General features: G+C 39.8%; 1 protein-coding gene across 7 annotated transcripts in view; it reads left to right on the top strand.

Annotated features, from left to right (window-relative positions):
• TENM2 (teneurin transmembrane protein 2) overlaps positions 1-21,923 on the top strand; it is a 557,904-nt gene that overhangs the window by 391,764 nt on the left and 144,217 nt on the right. For all 7 annotated transcript variants that reach the window (XM_085073437.1, XM_085073436.1, XM_085073435.1 and 4 more), the window contains one exon: positions 9,022-9,260. In XM_085073437.1, the coding sequence (XP_084929563.1) occupies positions 9,022-9,260 (239 nt within the window). The remainder of the gene's footprint in view (positions 1-9,021; positions 9,261-21,923) is intronic.

The raw sequence follows: 21,923 nt of genomic DNA, 5'->3' as shown, positions 1-21,923 counted from the left end.
TTACCCTTCCTTCTGTTCCTTTGCTGTCTTAGGCAGTTTGGGTTAAATTCAGACTGTTTGTAGGCATCACATTTTCCAAATATATCCTTTCTCTCTTGTTTCAATATTGATTGGGGGTTGTTCATTGCATTTGTTTTATTTTCTTTGCAGTATAAAGGAGGCTTTTACTGCTTGCACATGTTTTCTTGTGTCCTTTTCAGGCAACTGTTCCCCAATCTTCGTGAATCCTTTCTGGTGCTGTATTTTTTACACAATTATGTTTATCTGTATTGCAGCAGCTCGTGGCTTCTAGTGGAGTTATGAAGTTTGCAAATTGCCCATGCAAAGTTCCCAATTGTACTTTTTAGAATCATAGAGTGGTTTGGGTTGGAAGGAGCCTTAGGGATCATCGTGAGCAGGAGCACCTTCCACTAGATCAAGTTGCTCAAAGCCCTGACTAACCTGGCCTGGAACACTTCCAGTGATGTGTGCTTGATTTTAGTCTGTGCTTGTTCCTGGCTCAAGGCAAACAAACAGGAGCTGTCCCTTCCCTAGTCTGCTGCTGCTTTATGGCTGCCAGAGGCTCCCAGGCTGCCTACATGATCGTTCTCTTTTCTTTGAAATAAGGGTCTGTAATGGAAGGGTTGAAATACCTCTAAGTAAGGACACGGTAATGCATGGCTGTAGCGTTTTTATGGTGCTATTTTTATGGTTCATTTCTGCAGTATTTAGCTGCTTTACCTTTAGGCTCGGAGCTGCTGTTTAATGCTCTTTAACTTTTATTGTCCTCTTGCAGTCTGTTTCAAAGCATCTCCTCCTCCTCCTAACAAAGTGCTGGTTTCTGCCGTCTCCAGTTGAGAGGTGTTCCTTTATTGCTGCTTTAATCCTTGCTTTCCGAGGGGATGTGTGATGGAAATGCTGCCTTTGAACATCCCAGTGTGGGTCTCCTTCCTTCCTGGCAGACAGAGAGGCAGTGCTGTGCTTTGGAGCCGGGAATGCTTTGAGGGCACAGGGAGAAAGGAATGGCTTTGCAGGGGAGGTTCCCAGGCTCCTCACACGGCTGGATGCTCTGGTGTGGGAAGCTCACACAGGAGCTGGGTGAAATGGAATGACTGGTGAGGGAGGAGGAGAGAGCAGCTTTCATGGATGGATGTTTCACTGAGATTGCCTGATTTACTAATGCCTCTTTCATTATTTTATATTGATGTAAAATTAATTGATACCATTATAATTAATAATAGTTAATTCAGGAGGAAAAAAAAGAATTAAATATTAATTGCTCTTGTTCTTCAGTTCTCATAATTAGTCTTGTAATTTGAAATATTTTCAGTCCAAATCTTTCAGTTGTAAAGATAATTTTGAATCTATGTTTGTAATTTCTTTGGGCTGATCACAAGGATCTGATGCTAGGCTTCCAGGAAGACTGTAACATCATAATGTTTTTCTGTGTTTCAGGAGAAAGGATAATTGTCACTCTTCTGGCAGTTATGAAATCTGTTTCCTTAGATCTTGTGGGCTGTAGTGTAAGAGCAATGGTCCAAATCTGGGGTCATCTGTGCAAAGTTTAGTTTAAAGATTGAGAAATCTGAAAATTAGCCTGAAAAGAATTCCTATGAACCTTAAAAGAACTCCCACGTTGGTCTTTAAAATTTTGGCCTTTTCCTGGGGTTCAAGCTGCATTTGCCAGACTGATTCCAGCACAGTCACTGTGGGTGGAGAGCAGTGAGAGGTGAATGGATGGAGCAGCACCATGAGCTGTGTCCCATTGCTGCTGTGTGCAGCAATGCAGTGCTGGAGCTCAAAATCATGGGCTATCACAGCTGGGGAACATCTGCACCCATTGTTCCTGCAGCTGCAGCCTCCCAGCACAGGAGGGAACACAGTGCACTGTGCCTGGGCACAGGCTATGGCAGTCCAGGCAAAAAGCCAAGAACAGGGCACACGAGGAGAGGCATTTAATGGTGGCAGAAAGCATTATTAAATGTTTTTAAGAAAGAAATTAAATATATGCGGTGCTGTTCATATTGCCTTCACATTTTGTACCATGTTAGGGTGTCAAGATCAGCTGCAGAACTTCTGAACTGAATATGTAAACTTGAAGTTTCTGAATGTGTTGAAGTTCCAAGCTACAGCTGCTCTCTGCAATTGTCTGCCTATTTTCAATGATGTCTCAATATTTTGATATCTTTGTACATGATGCAAAATGTTCTGGAACAGAGCAGTGAAACAAAATTTCTTCTTTTGTTAATGCAAATTTCTAGGATATATTGGGCGCAACAAGCAGCTACTTGGAACACTGAAATGAGTCCTAACTCTAATTTTGCATTGTCTTTTGTGGCTTTCTCTTACCATTGACTTGCAGCTACAGGTACAGATGCTAAAGCAGGTTATTCCTCTGAGACTGAAGGCTGGGCAAGAACTGACTCTCTCATTCTCTTGTTCCTGCACGTGAAGGTTGCAGAAAGGTTGTGGGAACTTTCCAAATAATTGGGATCTGCCTAGATAGATTCTGGACCTGTCTAAAAAATCAAAGGCATTTTAAAGAGTCAAGGAAAGCACAGTCAAAAGCATCCCCAAGGACTTTAAGCGCATTTGGGCCATGTACTTGGAGGAATTCCAAAAACACTGTAGAAAGGTCATTTTTAGCAAGCTACTGAAGTATCGTTTTCATAACAAATGTAGACACCAATAGGAGAGAGAAAAGGGTGAGGGGAAACACTACAAAAGCAGGATACATAATGATGATTCAGAAAATCGATCTAGATGTACTCCCACTCACGTACACATAAGCTCAAAGAAGTTTTTACTGATTGCAGATAATTGCGTGTTTTCACGATCTTGTTCGTTTGCATTTTTAACTTCTGGCTTGTGCAGAGTGAACAGGCAGCACGAGCAACTGCCCAGGAAGAGACAGGCACATTTAGGGTCTTTATTTTTAAAAAAAGTCTAGAATTATGTGCTTTTGATGCCTCTTTTTTTGTGTTTACATGTTGACTGATAAAATTCTCACAGAGTTCTGAGTTTTATTATTCTGTTCTATTACTTATAGACTTGAAATAGCACTGTTATACTTTTTTCTTGTTGAGTAGTTGAATTAAGAGATAGTGGAGAGCTTACATGTATGCATTTTAAAATAGAAGTGTTTTAAAATTATGTTCATTAATTGATGTAGAAAGTTAAAACTGCATGGACCCCTTGAAATGCAAAACACTGTTGTCATTATTCTCACCCCTGGAATAATAAAGGGAGGCATTATTGTACTCATCACTTGGCACTGTACAACAACTACTCAGAACCCCATGGCAAAAAAAGTCACAAGGTTTTCTGCTTAAGAAGAGAAAGTGTCTATTGAGCTGATTCAGAGCTGCCTAAACGTTCCTAGATCTGCATGATTGATCCTGCTCTGCTTTCATGTCAGTGCATATGCAAAGACCCTGATATTCTGTGTTTGTGTCTGGCTGTGCCTGTTACTCTTTCCTAGGCATTAACCAGCAGTTTCATTGCTGCATTCCTTGGGGATTAGCAGTCGTGCAGGAAAGAGATTTAGAAATGTAAAGGGTAAAGCAGTTATTGAGTGACTAACTCCCAGAAAAGCTAACTAGGATTCAGGCAGACAGGCTGGATGGGGGGGCTCACCACCTCTTGTAGGGTACCTGGAATCTTTTGGAGCACACAGGCACCAGTCAGGAAGGTCATGGGTGACCCCTGAGCTGCCATGTGCCAGCAGCTCCTCACCCTTGCTGGCCTTTCCCAGTTGGTGTTCTCCATCTCAAACTCCTGAGCTGCTAACGATCCTCATTTCAGCAGTCCTTCCCCTCTCCCTGTTTTCCACCTTACCTTTCCACAGCCTCTCTCACAGCTCTGTCACAGCTCAGCCTGGGACAGGGCAGTGCCATGGGGACATCCAGAGCCCGGCCAGGAGCACATGGTGAGAGGCCCTGGGAAACGCCCCAGGGATCAGCTTGCAGCGGGATTCAGAAGAGAGAAGGTTATGAAAGTGTATCCAGGAGTATCTCAGCCTAGCAGCTGAAGAGCAGAGGTGCCCAGCTCAGAGCTGTCGCTGACGTGCAGTGCAGGTGTTTTGCCTTTGTGGCTTTGTGAGCATTGCCTGCTTGGTTTTGCTTCATAATATGACAGATCAAGGTGCCCAAAGGTTGGCACCTGCCTTCTGTACAATGCTCAGGCAGTGCTCAGTTCCTGTGCCTCACATGTCCAGCTGTGCCTTTGCTCAAGGGTGGCAGTGGTGGTGACAAGCCAGCCTGGTCCTCGCAGCAGCCTCGGTGACACTGCTTTACAGTCTGTGTGTTTGAGAACACTTGGCCTGGGGAAGTGAAGAACTCACCCTTCAAGGAATCCTCAGCCTTCCCAGAGCTGAGGAGTGGAACTGGAGCTGCTCTGGTGCTGGGTGGCTGCTGCAAGGATCAGGAGTTACAGTGGCTGCAAGGGTTGCATTGACAGTGATGTGTTCATCCCAAATTACTGTTCCCATGCCCTGGACAGTGGCCTTAGCTCCTGCAGCAGGCTGAAAATCACTGAAATAGTGTGTTGTGAGGCCTCTCCTGTTCCCACAAGGCTTTGGGTGTGGAGGTGCACAACACACAGGTGTGTAAAATGGCCAGCTGGTTTATGACATGTGGGTTTGAAATAGCTTTCCTCTGAAAAATCTGTTTTACTGAGTTTAGTCTGTAGATTTGACATGATTGAGTCAATTTAAACACAAATAGATAGCACTTGTAAAGCTTTATTGCTGGCTTTAGAGTTCTAGGTACTCAAAAGGGTAGAAACTTCTATGCAGTTTTTACCACATCAGAGAGCCCTCAGCTGTGGAAATGTGGCTGATAATCCAATTTTCTGCAAGAACCTGAGAGAACATGCAATTAAATCTCCTTTGGAGAAAGACTGAGCAAGAGGTGAGCAAAGCTTGCACCAGTCTACCACTCAGAGTTCATTTTTGAATAACAGGCATTAGAGCAGCTCATAGTTTTCTTCGGTCTTGCTTTCTTTCTGTATGGAAGTTAAAAATCTGCCATAAAACTTCACTGTCTGAATTTGGCAGCCACTTCAAGGCTTCCACTGACATAAAATGACTCATGGCTACTTTTTGGGAAGACTTTAGAAAACTGCAGAGGATTTTTTTTTTTATCACAATGAAAGCCAGCATATTATGTTCTTTATTCCATTGTTTCTTTTCTGCTAAGAATAAATGTCCAATAAAATTATAGACAGATGTGATTTTACCACAGCCTGGAGATATTTTAAAGACCTAGAACAACTAAATTGTTACTCTTCTCTTGGCATGTAGCTTTTCTGTTTATTAATTACTATTGAAAACCCTATAAAATATAAAAAAGACAATTTAAGCATTACAATTCTCTGTATATCTTTTTTTTTTTCATATAGAATAAGTTTAGGACAGCATGAGGAGGGAAAGAAGCAATTTATGTTAGAAAGTGTCTTGTTCTTCGTTTCTATTACAGTTTTTCATCACAAAACCATTTTTTTTTCTCCACTCATTCTTGCAGCGTGCTGCCATGACAATCTGTCCAGAAAGGAGGGGGGGAAAAGCCGATTGTTCTCTAAAAGAATATGGAAGTTAATACAGTCTCTGTCAGACCACTATTCCCTGAACACCAGAGGTCCTTTTGACCTGTGGGAAAGTACATGCTAGAGAGAGCTCTGAATTAACGAAGAAAGCGGAATATAGCTTTTTCCATTTACCATTAGCGCACAGAACAGTGGTCAAATGTCCCCTTGCAAGATCAACCTTCAGAGATGTCACCTTTGTGGTGGTGTCAGCACTGAGGAGCCCAGGTGTGACCCCACACATCAGCAGTGTGGAAACACAGGGGTGAATCCTGAGCCCTGCAGAGCGGCAGAGCAGGGCACAGAGTGAGCTGCAGGGTTAACTGCACCCAAGCTCCTTCACAGCTTTCAAGGACACTGAAATTGCCAAGTCATTGCCTGCTGGCAACCATATTTTGGGTTTTTTTCAGCATGGAATTGTCTTATTGATCCACAGGAATCACGGAGGCTGGGCTGAGACTTGGCAAATTTACTCCCATGCTTTCAGAAAAAACAGAAAATTAGTCCTAGTCTAATTCAAATTGCTAATGGTAACTGTGAGGGAGAAAATGTGATTTCCTTAATCATGTTTGATAGGTGAACAGGTAAGACAGAGAATACAATTTTTTAATTCTTATATGGAATGTATTTGAAATTAAGTGAACTGGTACAAATCAGATCATTTCTTTTCATAAGCAGGCGTTGTACAACGCTCCCAGCCTTACCACTGTGAGGCTGTAATTAATGTTGATAAATGCTCATGTTCTCTCTGTGCAGCTTCAGCCCACAGACAATTGGTTGTACCAGAGCATGTCAAATCTCACATAAAAATACGGCTATAGATCATTGGGTTTAGGGATAGAGTTGAGACAAGTCAATTTATTTCCATTAGTAGCTGAATCTAGATTTAAAACTCTGGGGGTCCAACTGTTTTGTCCATTCTGTTCTCAGTCTTTCTGGTGTGCTTTGCTCTGCTTTAAGGTATGTCTGCTAATCTGGTCTCCAGCTGGAATGCAGTGTCAGTTTTTCAAAGTGTCTTTGTGGATATTTAACAAATTTTTAGTTAAATGTCTTTTTTTCAACTTCTGAAGGCAGAACTTGTGTACTTTCATATGATGTGATGTCTTCTGATAGCTGCCACTTTGTCAGGGTGTCCTCATATTGAGACAGTGAACTTCCAGCTTTCAAAATGCATGGGTAGGACAAAGTGTGACAAAATGCAGGGTTTATCCAGTGACATTCTTTCTTTTTTGCTTTGAGAATGACATCAGCTCATGGATCTTTTTCAGTCAGCCTTTTTTGCTTCTACCAAGTTCTGATTAGTTTTAACAATATCACAGAGATCCTGTTTGCATGGATAAGTGTTTTGGTTTTCTTTATATACTTCATGTATCTCAAGGTGGATCACAGTGGAACTGCTTTTTTGTTCTACTTCTTTGTCTTCTCACATGCAACAGTATATGATTGACATGTTCTATTAAAGCATATCTAGATATTCATTAATTCAGTTTTAATGGGAGCAGAGTTTCATTATATATCTGAGTTTACTTTAACAATGCTTTATATTAAAATTTCTTTTGGTACTGTATGTGCCTTCTCAGCTAAAGAGGACATAAAATTCCTGGGTTTAAAAGCTTTGACATTTCAGATAAAGACAGTTCCAAGGACTGCAATCTCCAGTTTGGATCTAAAAGATCTGCTATTGGGCAGGGAAAGGGTAAGAACTGTTTTTTATAGACCTTTCTGTCCAAACCTAAGAGGGTCGTTCCGGCTATGAGGATTCAGGAGGAGAATGGGGTCCTGGGCAGATGCAAAGTTAGCAGTTCCAACCTCTAATGTGCCTCTCTGATAAAGAAAAAAGAAGGGCAGCTGTATTTGGTTTAAAAGAAACCCCAGTCTTTCTGTTAAGTAATTGTTTGGAATTAATCTGTTTGAATTTGACTGCATATCTGAAGTCTCCAAAGCACAAAGAAAAAGTTAAGGCAGTGGATATTGAACCTGTCTTTGTCTCTTTTCTGAAACAAACTAGATTTTGGTCACTGTTGCAAGGGATGTACAAGGTCACTTGGAGTTTAAAAATCAGTAATAACAAAGGCAACGTTAAAGTGATTTATGTTCATTAATAGAGTTTATTAATTGATTCATTAAAAAAAAGAAAACAACATATTTTCAGAGGCATCTTCAAATGGAAATGTTTAATCAGAAATGTGGGGAGCCTAGCCAGCCTTCCTTTTACTGTCAAAAGACAGTGAAAGACCTGTATGCAAGTTCTGTGCAATCTCTTATGCTCTGGGTTTTATTTCAAAACAAATGGTTTTTTAAATGCCTTTAAAATCACTTCTGGTATTCTGTAGAAGTGGTATATACTAATCCATGCTTGACAGTAGGCACATTCATGATGGTGGGCTGGAAAACATACTTGGGAAACACATTTCAGCCTCAAACTTCCAAATTATTGTTGTCAGTGAGTGACATGGATTTTAAAGCTCTAACAGGTGGTTTGAGAGTGACATACTGGATTGTATCTGAATAAAAATGTTAAACATATTTTACATTGGAAGAAGAACAACCTGGGTTATTTTAGGCTGTGATTTTGGAGATTACTGAGTGTCTTTGTTTTCTTTGATTCTAAGAAGCACTTGTTTTTCAGAGCTGTGAAGGGAGAGGATATGGAACAAGTCTTCAGAGCTCTCTGTGTTAAACCAAGTGACTTTCTGTAAGACCACAGCCTTTATTCTGTGCTTCTCTTTTCATTGTTTACTGGGAACATATCTGTAGCCAATTCTTCCTGGCTGTGAGAAGTTAATCAGAAGAAACCAGTTGTACAGTTTGGTTTCTCCATTTCCTCTGTCTGGAGTGTGTTGACAGCATTTTCTGAGATTGGTTAGAGTGTATTCTGTCCCTTATTTTCTTCCTAACAAATGTACAGGCAGTTGAAGTCCTCTTGTTCTCTGCTGAGTCATGTGTAAAACAATTATGTTTTAGCTGTTCAATCCACACCTGTGTACTGGTAAACCACAAAATCATGGTTAATTGCAATTCTGGCAAGATCTTTTCTTACAGGACCATGGCTTTTGCTCAGTATGTTCTCAGTGGTTTTGCTGGGAGCTTTTGCCAAGAGTGTTAATGAGACTCAGGGTGTGGTTTTTTTACAATATTTTTTGTGTGGTGGATTCCACAGGGAACTCTCAGACACTTCATGGGTCATGCTGGTGTTTTAGCTAGGATGTGGTCAAGTTGCATCTAATTACAGAGAAGATTAATAAAGATATCCTGCCACTGTGTTTTAATGCCAGTTGTTAAAATCTAGTAGCGAAAAGACTGAGGATTTTTATCTCCCTATTTCCTCCTACAAAATCCTTTTTCCTTTTGGTTGAATTTAACAGGCGATGGCAGCTGGAATGGTATAGGAGTAGGAGATGTTCTTTCTTAACTACAGGACTTGCCATTTTCAACTATGTTCCATTTTATGTTTTTCAGGCATTTCTTGTTTAAGACATCTTCTGGAACTACTCCGCTGTTCAGTAGTTCTTCCCCTGGTTACCCGTTGACCTCAGGAACGGTTTATACTCCACCTCCCAGACTGTTACCTAGAAATACATTCTCCAGGAATGCATTCAAGCTGAAAAAACCCTCCAAGTACTGTAGCTGGAAATGTGCTGCTTTATCTGCAATTGCTGCTGCAGTCCTGCTTGCCATCTTGCTAGCATATTTCATAGGTAAGGCTGTGTTGTCTCTGTCAAATCCCATGGCTGTGTCACAAAATGCAAGTTCAGCACGTGAAAGGATGGTTAACGAGTTTTGCAAATTGGTGATCTTAGTGAGTAAAGAATATTATTATTCCTTATATTGATTAATGAGGAAAAACAAAATGTTCAAGTCACGTTCGCTGTTATAAGAGCAAGAAATTGATTCAGGATTCTTAATGTGCAGTGTTAACTTTAGGTGTAAGATATGGACCTCTCATAGATGGTCCAAACAGTGATTTAATGACTTTTTAATGTAGAGCCATGTGTTTAAAAAGTACTTAGAAAAGATTGTGATACGTGGTGAATTCACATAAGCAACAGAAGCTAGTGGCATTTGAATTCAAATATTGCCATCACATGCTGTTTTGAGATTAAAAAAAACCAAAATCATTTTGATTACTAGATCTCAGTCTATATTGGTCTGTGTGCCTAAATCCTGGTGGTGTTAAAATTGAATCATTTCATGGTTTTATTTTTCATGCAGTTGTTTTCCATATCCCACTCATCCTTAGCATTTTGTAAGGAAAAATACAACAACTCTGAATGTTGTGTTTATTTCCCATGGTTCATATATTAATAGTGACCATACTGTGTCCTAATCCTTTCTATGGTTTTTCAGGATGTTTTTAACATGCTTCTGAGATTTTGTGTTTAATTAATTTCTGATTTCTTCCCTCAGTACTCCCCTCATTCTCTGTTGTTGTAGAGGTTTTGCTAAGTGTCTGCACAAACTACCAATGTATTTTGTACCTTCTACAGTGCCTTTAAAAATCTGCTGATGACAGTGACGTGCTGCACACTCTTTAGCTTCTCTGAGTAAATGGCAAAATTATGGCAGCTTGATATTTTCTGTTAATCCTTTCCAGACCTATTCTTTGTGGGATTTATTTAATCTCTGAAAGTATTCTCACATGTAGCACTCCAAAGGTCTATAAAGATGTGCTGAATGTTTTTTTAATTTTTTTTTTTTTTAATTTTTGATCCCATATAACCTGACTCTTCAGGATAGACACCTTCTTCTAAGAAAACCCCATTTTTCATACTAATGAGCTTCCATATGTGATTAATATATACAGTAGTAAGGAGAGCTGGCTGCCTATTCCTGCTGTCTGTTTAGTCCAGACCTGAATCCCTACATACTGAGTACTTCAGAGCTAACCACCTTTCTGTATTTCCCCTGTAGAAAGCCTCAGAAGAATAACAAGCTTAGTTTGGTATATAAATGAAAAGATTGGAAAGCACATGATTCATTGAACTTGACAGTTATCATACAGCAGCTCCCTGTTAGAGTGATTATGCACATGGGAAATGATATACTGCAAGTTGAACGTTTTAATCATGTGCATAACTTTGAAGTGATGGATTATGAAATGTGTTTTTCCTTGGTATTTAGGTTACTGTAATCTAAAGTAAAGCTTTGCAACGTGGTTATTGCTTTTTAGGCTTTCATATATAAGACAAGAGAGAATGTAAGGCAGTGTATTGACTCTTAATAATTGATGAATGATCTATCATTTCAAGTAACGACATAACTGATCCGTTCTGACAGAAGTTTTTGAGGTCTTCTTTCCTGTTGAAAGAATGATGAGCACAATAGAGTTGGAAGTGAACACAACAAAGCAGGGTTTAGGATGAGTGTTGGCTCAAGGTTTAAATAATGAGAAGTTACCTGACAAGCTTCATGCCATACACAGGAAAGAATAAGTATATGTCAAAATCAGAAAATAGCTGAAATTAATCCTATGAATAAATTTGATAGATCCACTGTGATCATAATTTAGAGTGATGGAAGAGAGAAAAATGAAAAAACAAAAAAGCAGTGGTGTAGCCTTAGATGCATGAGAACAACAGAAAGGTAAAACCGAAGTGCTTCAGATAGGTCATTTATTAAATTAATTCCTTCACTCTCAGCAAAAAATCATACAATTCATTGCACATGACAAAGAGCAGGTGTAAGACCATCAGCTATAAACTAATCCTTGCTGTCCTCCAACAGTATGACTTAAGGTGCTAAATCATCTCCTTATTTGAAAAAAGGGAAGGCTTGGAAGGTGCTGGTATTGTATTTCTGCCTTATATGTCCACAGTGAAAATTTCTTGCTCTCTGCCATAGCAAAGGTTACATCACTGGGGTTATATTGGCTAAAAGTTACGGAAAAAGTCATCAAAATTTGCAGCAAATGGTTCTGCTCCTCAGGTTTGTCAGTGTTCTGGGCTGTGTGAATGTGATTGTATCAATGCTGATCAAGACTCTTGCAAGACCAAATGCAAAAGGCAGTGATGGCAAATGTGAGGTAAATTATTCAAAGAGTACTCTGCAGTTCTCATATTCTTCAGGATTTCTAAATGAATTGTCCTATCATAAAAGAAATGGGAGAACTGATATGGATGAATTATTTGAAACATGATGGCTACAGGTTTAAATATGGGACTTTTAGACTGCAACGGATTATGGGTGGCAAGAAAAAAATTTAAAATGAGGGTGATTTAAAGAGAGACATAAAAAAAATCTCATAGCTGATAGAAAGGAATAAATATTAAAAAAATTATTAGGCATTTCTACTGCCTTTCCTCCAACACACAACTAAAAATACAATGAATGAAATGAAAAGGCAGTATGTTTAAAGCTTTAAAAATAAATTCACAGTGCATAAATAACCTTTAGAACTTTTTGCCACACTACATAATTGATTTTAAATAAAGGTACTACTGAGATTTTAAGTTAAACATTTGTCAAAATAATGGCAAAATGCCTTTTTAGAAGGTAACTTCGGGTTTTATGTTCTTTTTAAGGATACATATAGATTGATGGTTTATATCATAATATGTAATCAAAGTCTGGCTATTTAGGCAGAATTTTCCTTTGTAAACCAGTTTGTAGCACTGTTATCTGAAATCTCCTAACTCTTCCTCTGCAAACTGCCCTGGCTGATGTCTGCAGGTCTCACTGCCCTGGTGCAGTTTGAGGGAGCTGTTTGTGCAGAGTGTGCCTGGCTCTGTGTGCACACGGTTTGCCACCTCAGACATCCTGGGCTATGGCTGAATTCCCTGACACTGGCAGGGTTTCTGCAGAAAATTTAACACAAATAAATTCACCAGGCTGAAAATAAATCAGGCGACTTTCGGTCTTCTTGTTAAAAGAATAGACAGAGGGGAAAAGTTCAGCTAGTGAGTGTGAAAGAGCACTTTAAGATGTATCTATGGCTGATTGTTACTCTATTTTTAATAGCAGAGAATAGAAAAAAGTCTCTTCAGTTTACGTTTCTGTTATGTGGTGTACACACAAGGCTGGCTGCACATTTAAAGGCTGGTTTGTCACTTCTCCCCGTGTTTTCAATAGCCAAATGGGAACAAAATGCAGATTATTAATTGCTTGTATTGCACAACCTTTTGGTAAATTCCAGCCTTTGGGATGGAAATAAACTTGTCCCACAGTCCTCTTTGAGACTTATGCCATTTCACAAAGCCCAGGAGTTATTCCTATTATCCAGGGGTGACATACGAAGAATGGAGAACCAGCCATTCAAATTAGGACATCCTGAAGATATTGGGCTGGTGGTAAAACCCAGTTACAAGAAAGTCATTTATAAAGTGTCAAAAGGAAAGCATATACCACACATATTGTCTTTGTCAGAGCTTTCACTTCAGAGGTTAAGGGAGTGATGAAAGCATTTGTCATGTTAAATTAGTTTTTAGCTCTTTTGATTCATGCCAAACTTGGAGGAGAAAAATATAAAAAGGAAGAAAGAAGGAGCGTAAAAAGAGTCACCTTGTATTTTTCACAAAGTAATTGCTGCCAAACATAAATACCACATTTTTGTAAGCCCCTATGCTGCTCTGATTTCTGCCAATCTATTTTTGAGCATCAAAGAACATCTGACCATCAACATGTCAGTACATTAAAAATATGGTAATTTAAATATTTAGACTTTCCTGTGGGGAAAAAAAACCTGAACTGTTATTTCCTGTGGAATTTAAAAGCTGCCATGGGTTTAAGGATATTTCACTTGAAAATAATATCTTGATACTCATACTGAAACTTCTAGTTATTGATGCTATTTTATCTACTATCATACGCAAGAAGATACAGGAAAAATTACAGGAAAATGACAGAGATTATGAGAGCAGCATGCTTGCACTACACCTTCAGTGCCTATGTTGCACATGAAAGTATTATTAGTCATTTATTCCTCCATGTTATTTGACCTTAAAGACACATGAGGTTTAAGATAAATTTCAGATTTCTGCATAAACTTGAAATAATATATTCACTTCAGTGCCACACAAGGGATTGAATTGCCAAAGGGTATGGCAGTTAATTAAGCAAATGAAAATGTCTTTTTTTTTATTTCCTATATATATTTGAAGTTAGAACCTGAAAATTAGCTATTTGTACAACGTAAGACATACAGGGAAATAAATGGTTAATTTATGTAGTTATTCCTGTTGTACCCACAGAGGTATTAATTTGTTTGTGTGACAGTCAGACAAAAAAAAAATCTATAGGATCTCTTATTTGGAAGTAGAAGTCTTATCTTTACACTGCATCAAATAGCTGTACATAGTACAGTTTGCATAAAATTTTATCCTTCGTGTGTTGATATCAATTGGAGTTACTTTCTTCCCACAAGTCGGTTATTTGCTAATATAAGGACTTGGGTGAAGTTTGTTGTTCATTCATGTTTGTTCATTCTTCTACTCCTCAGTCCAGTTGTCTTTTTGACTGATTCCATTGATGAGGATTCATCAAAATAGCTTGCTGAAGTGCCTGCTTTAGGTACCCATTGATTTCTTTTTTTCTCTACGAGTTGTATTTGACAAACAGGAACTTACATTTAGTTTCATTTCTTATGTTGCATTTGTTCTTTACTTGTGGAGCCAGAAAACCACAGCCTTTGTCTTGTCCAGATTTCAGTGAAATCAAATATGCTAGACATTTTGGAAAGCAAGACTGAAAAAGGGAAAATCATGCAAAGCTGGAACCTCTGAGAGGCAGAGGGCATCTGGCTGCCAATCACTGTGATCAGATTCACTTGAAATCAATGTAAACCGAGGGAACACTGCATCTTGCAAGATTAGCTGATGACAGAAGGTTCTGTTCTTAAATTTGCATTGAAAATAGGTGTCAGTTAGGGGCAATAATTAAATTTTAGAATATGCCTGTCATATTCGAAATGTCACACGTTCAGTGATTCTTACTGACTGCTATCAGTCAATCTGAGGGAGAAAAGCATGGTAGGAGCTCAATAAGCTTGTCGGATGCTACCTCTGAGAAGCTTTGAGCCTTTTAGGGAAAAGCATCTGGCTTCATTCCATAAGAAAACTGTGCTAGTGTTAGGAATTTTGATGCCTGTGTCCAGGAAATTCAGATATTCAGACCTTCTAGCCTAGCAAGCATCCCTTCCCTATTCCACAGTCCAAATGTGTGAGAGGTTCATTAGGTGAATGAGACACTTTTCCTAGAGATAAGATTCTCCAGCTGTCTTTATGCATAATACTACAAAAAACAGGAGGACTTGGTGAAATTACTTGGATAGAGTTTCTCCAGGCCTTTCCTGAGTGAAAAGTAAAACTTGATCTGCAGATTTATTCCAAGAAAAGCCAGTGTACTATTGCTTTGCCTAGCAGAGATCTCGGGGTCATGGGAGCAGGAGGATTTCCATGTGGAGGGGCAGTCAGCCTGCTCAGTTCTTTGTGTGTTGCACATCTTCATACCATGAAACTCAGCACTTGAAACTGGAGTGAGACTAATGTTCCCATAATTCTCAAAGTGCTATCACGTGCTTAGCTTAGCTCTTGCAGTTGAAAACCTTTCTTCCTCAGCTACCAGGTTGAACATACTGTGAAGTCTTAGCAGGAGACAGGGAGGATCATTGAATGTTTTCTTTCATTTTTTACTGGGATTGTGTTTTCAGGGCACACTTTGGGTTATTAATGCAACTTGCACAGCACAGTCTGGGATGGGTCTGAGGAAACCTTTTTCACATGTGCTGGGAGTGCTCCCCAGGAGCTGTTAAAATACATTGCTGTGAACTTGAGTAAAGAAACACAACTGCCTGGCTGGTGCTCACTGTCCTGGCTGTGGCTGCACTGCTCAGAACATCTGCTGTGGCTGAGCTTGGTGCCACAGAAAGGAGCAGTGTGATGTGATAGGACAGCGATGGATATCCCAGACATTACAGAGAGATGGTGTTTACAATTTCTAGTTTAATAGCACAGTCATTATTTATATAGTAGAAACTTTGTTTTTTCCTAGTCATAGCTGCAAGACTGGCTTCCTCAGAGGTGCTTTCTCTTTTTTCTCTCAGTTGAGAAGTACAGGTTGTGCTTCACGTGCTCTTGCCATCCTACCATGCATAAACTGGAAAATATGTTGGATTTCATGATGGCTCTGTGACAGAGCCTATTCTCACTTTCATCAGTGCAAATACCTAATATTATGAATTTTTTAGCAGAGTGGGATTTAATCCCTGAATCACAGGTATGAAATCTTGTCAGGGCAAAGAGATAGCAGAGATAAGTAAATGCAAAATGAGCCTTGCAGGAAGTCAGGGGGAAAAATGATGAAAAAGTGCTGATATATTTTAGTGAGACATGCTTTATAACCCAGCCCAACAAACTGAGATGAGGCCATTTTTCAGGGGAAGGGTAAGCATAAGGGATATTGAAGATTAAATTTTGCTAATATAATGCCAAGGCAGAGATACCTATCCAAAAAATCTGTGGTCATTCTCTCTGAAAAGTCAATGTTCAATATCAGTGCAAAATGTCTCATTTCTTCCTGGGGAAACATTGCTCTCTTAGCAGTTATTTAGATTGAGATCACCAGTTGATCATTTATGGATTCATTTATATTGATTATTTGTTGCTGTGTTTCTTTGTTGACTCACTGTGTTGTTTTGCACTAAGTGTGCTTAGGGATTTTGTTTATTTAAGTACAGCAGTACATGTTTGCCTTTAGGAATATAACTATTGCTCTATGGGTTCATAGGGGGTTGAAGGATTTGACATGGATTTTGTAACAGTGGCTAGTGCGGCTCTTAAAACAGCGTTATGAATGCTATGAAAAAAAAACCAACACAAAAATACTTAGGTATAGTAAAGAGACAAAATAATATTCAAGGAACTCGAAGGAAGACAAAATGAAAAATTGAAATTAAATTCAATTTGTGAAAATAGTAAGACAGGGTAACAGCATAGAGAACTTATGGAGCAAAAGTTGAACAGTGGAAGAGAAATGACATCACTATGAACTGACAGAAAACTATACTCACCACATAATATAATTGGACAAGTTCTTCTCAGTCATTTAAAAGCTGTTTAAGAAACAGTTTTCAGGTTCATTTCAGCTTTTGCTTATTCAGGTTTTAATCTGAGGTAGTCTTGCTGCATCCCACTTTGCCCTGCCTTCTCCTGTCCCTACTCAGATCACATCATATTTATTCTGTCTGTCCAGTAATAAAGTCATTGACTTGCCAAGGTCAGTGAGTTTGAACACCTAATGCACTATATTTGGGTGATGTTGTGCCTTGTTATTAATTCTTTACATGATAGCTTTGTAGCTATAAACAGGAAAAATTACATCTTCCGTGACAACCTGTCTGACCCCCGGGACAAATTTTGCACTCCAGATTTGGGTTTGCAAGGTTATGGGATAATTTGTGTTGGAAGGGACCTCTGGATGTCTCTTCTGCTCAAGCTGGGTCATCTCTCATGTCCACTCAGCTCTTGCAGACTTCCAAGGACAGAGATTGCATGTGGTTTTATCTTTTTCATCACCTGTAGGTTCACAGAGGCTGCTTTGAAGCCCCCTGGCCATTTTTCCCCCTTCCTCCCACGGCAGGTGCTCCAGCCCCCAACCCTCCTGGTGACATCCCCTGCACTTACTCTGGGTTATTGACATCCTCAGTGTATTGGAAGGCCCCATACTGGAAGCAGTTATCCTAGAAGTAAAGCTGAGGCAGAGATTATTTTATTTATTAGAGAATGTCTGTAGGAAGGAGAAGCTCCTTTTTGGACTGATGCACATATACTTTACAGTCAGCAAACTCTCTCTTAATTTCTCATAATCATTTCTGACATCAGAAGCTTGAATTACAATGCCGAAATGAAGAATGTAGTTGGTTAGAAAAATCATGTTTTGACTTATGTGTTGAGCAGATTTGATAATGAGAGAATCACTATTGAACCCCACTGTGTGATTATGAAACACTCTTAATGTCTTTATCTTGGCTATTACTAAATAATTACTAGAAAAGGCAATAATTTATATTAATACATCTCCTGAATGGGAAAGGAATTTCAATCTCTAATGTTGATATTACAGAACCTTGCCTAAAACTGTAAATATGCTCTAGGTTTAGTTTGTTTTCTTCTCTGGGATGTCCAGATTTATCCCCCTGTGTCATATTTAATTTTTAAAAGGTATTATACATAATGCATAACAGTGCCGCAGTTAATTGAATTTTAAGCTTTATTTTAATTTGCTGGTTGGTTGATCAGCTGATTTCCTCCAACATTTTTCTTACTAAATACTTTCTGAGAAAAGCCACAGAACAGAAGATGTTTTCCCATCCGGATGCCAGTGTTGCAGAGCAGGTTCCCCTCTTGCTGGCTGACAAGGTGTCTCTGTGTCTGCAGCACCTTCCTTGCCTTGCAGCAATCAGCCCGGATTAGACAAGGCTCTTGGAAAGGTCAGACAGGCTATTGCATGTGTGCTGCTCATCCCTGCATGTTAACAGTTGTTTGGTTTCAATTTAGGTGTCATGCACTATTCTCTTTTGCATTTTCTGTATATTTGCATCTCCTTCTTTCAGTTCACTTACTTCTCCTGAAGTGACTTCCTGCATTCCCTGAGGTGCAGGTGGCTGCAAATACCTAATGCAGGGATCAGAGGGTGAGGAATGCCCTGAGGATGCAGGAGCTGTCCGAATGCCCCATCCATGCTGGCTGCAGCCCAAGGCCATGGATCCACTGCTGTGCTCAGGATCCCAACTTCACATCAACTGACTCGAGTGCAATTGTGCCCACAGCGAGCCCAGAGCCATCCTGCTATTAGCAAGAGACTTCATTTTTTCAATTAGGATCTTTTTGCCACAGCTTTGCCTCCTAAATATGGAAACCATGAAACCCCTCTGTAATGCCAGGGGAGCTAGTTTGATCCAAGGCAGGTCAGAAAGCTCAGGGTTTTTGTCAGCAAACTCAGGTTTTGCACCTGACAGTTGGAATTGGAGTTGTGAGGGTATTATTTTTCTTCTGCAGAAGGAAGGAGATACTCCTTCTGTCAGTCTGTACTGTCACTAGAGGATTCCTGTGTTCACTTATTAAAAGCTTTAAAAGAGAGGTAAACAGTGCTTGATATGCTGAGAAAATTAATGAAAGCTAGAAAAATGTCAGGAGTACATAGCAAGCACCCCAAGGTTATATAAGAGAAGATACGAACTTGTGACATCTTTGCTGGTCTGTGGAAAATGGAAAAGAACCTTAAACTGAAAGAGAAGTGGAACAATTTCACAGCAGGCACACAATTACCAGAGCTGGGAAGCTCAACACCATAGCCCCATGGAGCTCTCAGTGATGGGTTACCATGCCTTTAGCACCCAAGGTCTTTTCCAAGCAGAGAACTGTGTGTGTTGGTAAGAATGTGGTGCAGAGCTGGGACCTGGAAATAGAGAATGCTGCTGAAACTGGCCACAAGGAAGCAGGGAGTGGCAAGGGAAAAGTGATGCAATTCAGGCTTGTGTGATTTATTGAGCCAAAAATTTATTTCATCTGTTGTTTCTTTCTTCATATATATCCCCCCCTTTACATGTTGAGACTCCATTAATTGCTGAAATGCAAAACTCCAACCATGTGAGAAAGAACCCATAATGGAGAAAATAATTCACTAAGAAAAGTTGAGGGATCTGATTGTCTTACTGTTGCAGGGGGAGTTTTAACTTTTTTAAAAAATGTTTTTATGCCGTTTTAACCTTTATAATGTTATTGTCTTCATGGCCAGGATCTGAACCTTAAAAACATCAAAGTTCTTAAACAAAGCTTTAGGGATTTGGAGCTTGGTTCATGAAGAGTATTAGGGTCTTTTTCAACCAGAAGAATTTTTCTGCACCTCTGGAGGCTTTCTGAAAATCCTAAAACAAATAATAGAAAAATAGTGATTTAAAACCTAATTTCTAATACAAACCAGCTCTGGCTGTCTAGATGAAGAATAAGCTTCAATAAATGGGAGACAGACGCAGCCTCTTCAGTATGAAGAGTAGCGAGGACGCAGAAATAGAAATAGGTTTTTCATTACTTGAGGGATTATGCTTGGGCCAGAAATGCCAAATATTCTGTGGACCGCAGCTGCACTTTCAGTCTGCTGTTGTATTAGCTGGTAATAGTAAAACAATGATGTGGTGGTAGAGACAGCTATTTGTTCTCAGAAATACAGAAAAGTTGTTTTCCTTTTCTTTGCTTGGATTGTCACCTTGTCCTCCATGGCATATCTTAAACTCCTGTCCTATTGCAGTAAATGGGCTACAAATTAAAATATACATTCTCCTTGAGCACCACCTGAGGATGCTCCCCCAGCTGCTGATGTGCTCCCTTAGCCAATTTTTCCTCCGTCCTTGTGACACTCCTTACTCAATTCTGGGGCTCGTTATTTCCCTGCACAACTGGCTCAGGGCAATTGCCTGAGCAGCCATGGCCAAGTGCCATCCATTAGGCCTGTGGCAAGGAAGGGGTTACTGTCCCTGGGAGCAGGGAATTCAGTTCAGGAAAACAGCAGGATGCATCCTACTCCTCGATTGTTTTTCTGTCACTTGATCAGCACTGCCCACTCCCATATTAACAGAGAGAATGGAAATAGTTTGGTTTTCAGCTGGGTGGAGGGTTTCACTCAATCTCATCTGAGGATATTTGTAAAGGGAAATTACTTAAGTTGAAAAGCTGTGGTTTTCATCTCTTTAGATTCTTTCTTTTAGATCTCTGACAGAATTAGTTTTATCTTTTGCTTTAGGCCAAATAAAGGTTTAACAACATTTAACACCATTCTCTTCATCTTTAGATTTTTTTTTCCCTGTCAAAAACCTATGCATTTCCTTTCTATAAAAATCACCATGAAAGTAGTCTGCTTAACTCCATTTCCCCGTGCTATGAAGCATTGTTTTAATATGTTGTTTGACTTTTTAAAGTGAGCATTCATAAATCATTCATCTTTTCTCCCATATTTACCATTAGAAAACTGTAAACAGCTAGAACAGAAAAAGGCTTTTAAACACAGTGCAATTTGCTTAGCATTGCTTTGGCACTCATGGAGTACCAAAAATACAGCAGGTACCTTGGCAGTGGGAGTTTTCTCTGCTTTGGCTCTGTGTGCATTTGAAAAAGAACAGTTTCCCTGCGTTTCCCATCGTTTGAGAAGTAGATATTTAGTATGGAATTCATCATTTCACTGAATTTGGAACTCCTGGATACCATTTCAAAGCTGTCATCATCCCAACCTGCATTTCACCTCAAGTCTGAAGGAGGAGACCTTATAGCAGCTATTTTTAGCAGAGTGGTGGCATTTTGAGGTGAATAGTTGAGGGGTTGGGGGCACCAGGCAATGCAGCCTGCTAGAACAACCCATGCAGTCCCTAGGCTCATTCTGGCACTCTTCTTGCAGGCCACAGAGTCCCAGGAAAAGCATGAGCTGCAGGTTGTGGATTGTGCTGCAAATCCTGCCCTGCCAGCCTCTGGCAGCTCTGCTGCTGGCATCTGGGATTTCCAGGTTGCACAGTGGGTGTCTTTGCTGGCACCTGAGGCCAGGGTAGGCTCAGTCATTTCCCAGGGATGGGGCAGCACAAAATCCATCTTATTTTTCACCTTTTGAGTATGGAGCCTTTTTCTGAGTACAGATCTTCACTTTTGCTAATAGAAAGGTCTAAACCAAAGCTCAGAGCCCAAAGCTTAAAAATTCCAGTTCTCTTAACATATTTCCATTCTTCAGTTGTAAGCTATCCTTTACATACTTTCAGCAGATTTTGTTTTAAATGCTCTCCATTAAGAGTTTCTGCTGAGTGCTACAACTTGCGTACTCTGACAATCCCAGAGCAGTTTGCAAAGGAGGTAATGGCTGCATGTACTGCACACCTTGCTTTTTCTTGAGTATTGCAGTGACTCTGGAATCGTCAATATTTTTTTATAGCTGCACAAAGCAGTTTTCTTAGTTCAGTGTTTAGGGATGTGACACGTGGATAAATTACTGAATACAGCAGGTCACCAGTAAGTGTCTGTGTGAATACTTTTAGCCAAAATTTGTGAATCTTTTTCACTCAGTTTTACTGTGTGACCTTTCTGTTTTCAGAGAAAAAAGATGGTTGTAATTTCTTGAAAGGCAAAACAGGTCTCAAAGCAAGCGTAAGATTTGGGGGTTTGGAGGTGGCAGCAATTCAGTCTTTCACTTTACTTAGTAACGTTGCTCATGAAAATCTTCTGATGAAAGAGTTCCTCATCAGAGGGGAGGAGAATGGCTTTGAAAGCAAGTTGGTTCTTTTCCAACACTCACTGCTCAGCTGCTCTCAGTTCAGTACTCAGACACACCGGGCTGATAGGTAAAGGTAAAGGTTGACAATTGTGTGGAAGGTGACAGTGAATCTTTGCTTCCTT

This window comes from Lichenostomus cassidix, chromosome 13, assembly GCF_008360975.1.
Source record: "Lichenostomus cassidix isolate B80296 chromosome 13, HeHo_3.0, whole genome shotgun sequence".
Taxonomy (NCBI): domain Eukaryota; kingdom Metazoa; phylum Chordata; class Aves; order Passeriformes; family Meliphagidae; genus Lichenostomus; species Lichenostomus cassidix.
Note: the sequence above shows the minus strand (reverse complement) of the source record. Positions and strands in the feature narration are given on the sequence as shown.